Source organism: Pteropus alecto, unplaced genomic scaffold (genome assembly GCF_000325575.1).
Source record: "Pteropus alecto unplaced genomic scaffold, ASM32557v1 scaffold241, whole genome shotgun sequence".
Lineage (NCBI taxonomy): Eukaryota > Metazoa > Chordata > Mammalia > Chiroptera > Pteropodidae > Pteropus > Pteropus alecto.
In genome coordinates this window covers 62287-65298 of record NW_006430461.1, presented here as the reverse complement: position 1 = coordinate 65298, position 3012 = coordinate 62287, and the positions used below count along the sequence as shown (strand labels likewise).

General features: G+C 35.9%; 1 protein-coding gene across 1 annotated transcript in view; it reads right to left on the bottom strand.

Moving 5' to 3' along the window:
• Nucleotides 1–518: 518 nt before the first annotated feature.
• The window catches only part of LOC102897390 (olfactory receptor 5D13), a gene marked incomplete at its 3' end in the record, with an annotated part of 4961 nt that continues 2467 nt past the window's right edge, over nucleotides 519–3012 (bottom strand). Inside the window, exon 2 of the mRNA XM_006904850.2 lies at nucleotides 519–1440. Coding sequence (XP_006904912.2) covers nucleotides 519–1440 — 922 coding nt within the window. The remainder of the gene's footprint in view (nucleotides 1441–3012) is intronic.

The window sequence follows — 3012 nt, the reverse complement described above, 5'->3', positions numbered from 1 at the left end:
TTAATTCTTTCTTCAAATTTACACTGAAGTTCTTAGTTACTTAACCAAAACTAACAGAACAATTAAAAAGTATAATATTGGAAAGAACAAAATCAGAAAATAATTAATTAAATATTGTGTAATATGCATGTTGAATATCCAAAATAATCTACAAATAAATTATAAAATTACTACATTGTAAACTAAAACTCTTCAGATCATCTCAAAAACCCACAATTCACATGATTTCGACTGAACTGAAAGTTGACCTGGGCAATCACTCGATCATGTATAATAACACAGAAACTTTTATATTACAATTTCTGAATCAAAAATTAAGTTTAAGTAGTCTGAGATTTCATCCCTAATATTATTTATAATTTTAGTTATCTTACTAAATATTATAGTGAACGGATCTTGGACTATAAATTGCAAGGTTACGACAGATTAATGTCTTGATTTGCTATTGAACAACCCTTACCAGTACTTTCAAAGAGAAATAGCTCAGATTTCTAGTTTTATATTTTATCACAGAAATATTTAGTATTGATTAATTTTTTAACTGTCTCCTTCACATCTTTGTTCCTGAGGCTGTAGATCAGTGGGTTCAGCATGGGGATGACCACTGTGTAAAAGACAGAGGCCACCTTGACCATGAGCCAGGAACTTTTGGAGTTAGGAACACAGTAGAGAAAAAGGATGGTCCCATGGAAGATGGTGATGGCGGTCAGGTGGGAGGCACATGTGGAAAAGACTTTGTGACGCCCCCCAGTTGAAGGCATCTTCATGACAGTGATAAAAATGAAAACATAGGAGGTAAGAATGATCAGCAGGGTGCTTATTTCATTGAATGTGGCACAGACTAAAAAGATCTTCTGGCTGATGTAGGGGTCAGAGCAGGAAACAGCAACAATAGCACCATGCTCACAGACAAAGTTATTTATTAAGTTAGTCCCACAAAATGATAACTTCAACAAAAAGTATGTGAATGTTAAAGAATAGGCTAAAGCACACAAGTATGATGCACCCACCAACAGGGAACAAAGCTTCTGAGACATGACTACTGTGTATAGAAGAGGGTTACAGACTGCCACGAATCGGTCGTATGCCATCACTGCCAACAGTAATGTTTCTGTCACCACAAATGTGCAGGCAACGAAAAATTGCATGATGCATCCTGTGAAGGAGATGGTTCTGTCTTCCACAACCAAGTTTTCTAACAGTTTGGGTGTAACTGCTGTAGAGTAACAGAAATCAACGAAAGATAGGTGGCTGAGAAAAAAGTACATGGGAGTGTGGAGTTTGGGATTGATGTGGATGACCGTGATCATGCCCAGGTTCCCCAGCACGGTGACCGTGTAGATGGTCAGGAATACCAGGAACAGGGGCCCCTGGAGTTCTGGATATTCGGAGAAGCCCAAGAGAATGAAAGTGACTTCACCGCTCTGATTTTCATGGTCCCTGTGGACAAAATAGGAAGTTAATACAGAAAAGTAAAACACCAAATTTGAGATAGGGAAGAGAAATGTCCAGGGGCTCAATGGTCTCTATTAAGAGCATTGCTGAAAATGTTAGACTTTCACTGTTTTATTACCTATAAAGTTAGTATTCACTCCCATAACAATTATACAGTGAACAAGAATTTTGTGGAAGTTGAGTAATGAAAAGCCAAGTTAATACTGGAAGAATTCTTTGGAGAAGCCCAAGAGAATGAAAGTGACTTCACCGCTCTGATTTTCATGGTCCCTGTGGACAAAATAGGAAGTTAATACAGAAAAGTAAAACACCAAATTTGAGATAGGGAAGAGAGATGTCCAGGGGCTCAATGGTCTCTATTAAGAGCATTGCTGAAAATGTTAGACTTTCACTGTTTTATTACCTATAAAGTTAGTATTCACTCCCATAACAATTATACAGTGAACAAGAATTTTGTGGAAGTTGAGTAATGAAAAGCCAAGTTAATACTGGAAGAATTCTTTGGAGAAGCCCAAGAGAATGAAAGTGACTTCACCGCTCTGATTTTCATGGTCCCTGTGGACAAAATAGGAAGTTAATACAGAAAAGTAAAACACCAAATTTGAGATAGGGAAGAGAGATGTCCAGGGGCTCAATGGTCTCTATTAAGAGCATTGCTGAAAATGTTAGACTTTCACTGTTTTATTACCTATAAAGTTAGTATTCACTCCCATAACAATTATACAGTGAACAAGAATTTTGTGGAAGTTGAGTAATGAAAAGCCAAGTTAATACTGGAAGAATTCTTTGGAGAAGCCCAAGAGAATGAAAGTGACTTCACCGCTCTGGTTTTCATGGTCCCTGTGGACAAAATAGGAAGTTGATTCAGAGAATTAAAAACCAAAATTTGAAATAGGTAGGAGAAGAGATGTTCAGAGGCTCAATGAGTTTATTTCTAGAGCATTACTGAAAAGCTAGACTTTCAGTGTTGCATTACATACAAAGTTATTATTTACTCACATAACAATTACACAGTAAACAAGGATTTCGTGGAGTCAAGTAACCAAAAACAAAGTTAATACAAGAAGAACAGAAACAGAGTAGACCATGCTTTATTTCAAATAATATTGTATAAGCAGCTGACTTCATGGCCAACTCTAACTCTCTGCATGAATTTGAGCTTAGTAAAAATAGTTACATGGAAGGAAATACATATCATGAGCTTCTTCAGTTTCTTACCTGACTCACCTCTTAAGCTACAAGACAATTAACTTAAAACTGTTTTTTTTTTTTAAATGCTTTTTAATGTAAAATGGTGAATATAATATTTTTGGTCATTCTATCTCCTTTTCAGTGCCCTTCTTACTCCTAGTAAACTAATACACTCAGCACATTCTGGAGCTTTGTTATACATGCCAACTAAACTTTTCATTCAAGTTAAACTAATTTTGAAACTTTTTTAATGTTATGTTTCATGTCGTATTACATTATTCGTCAGGAAGTATTCACAACAAAACATATACCGTGTCTGGAGGGATAATACTTGAAACGATTGAATGAAAAGTTTTTCTTTTTCCA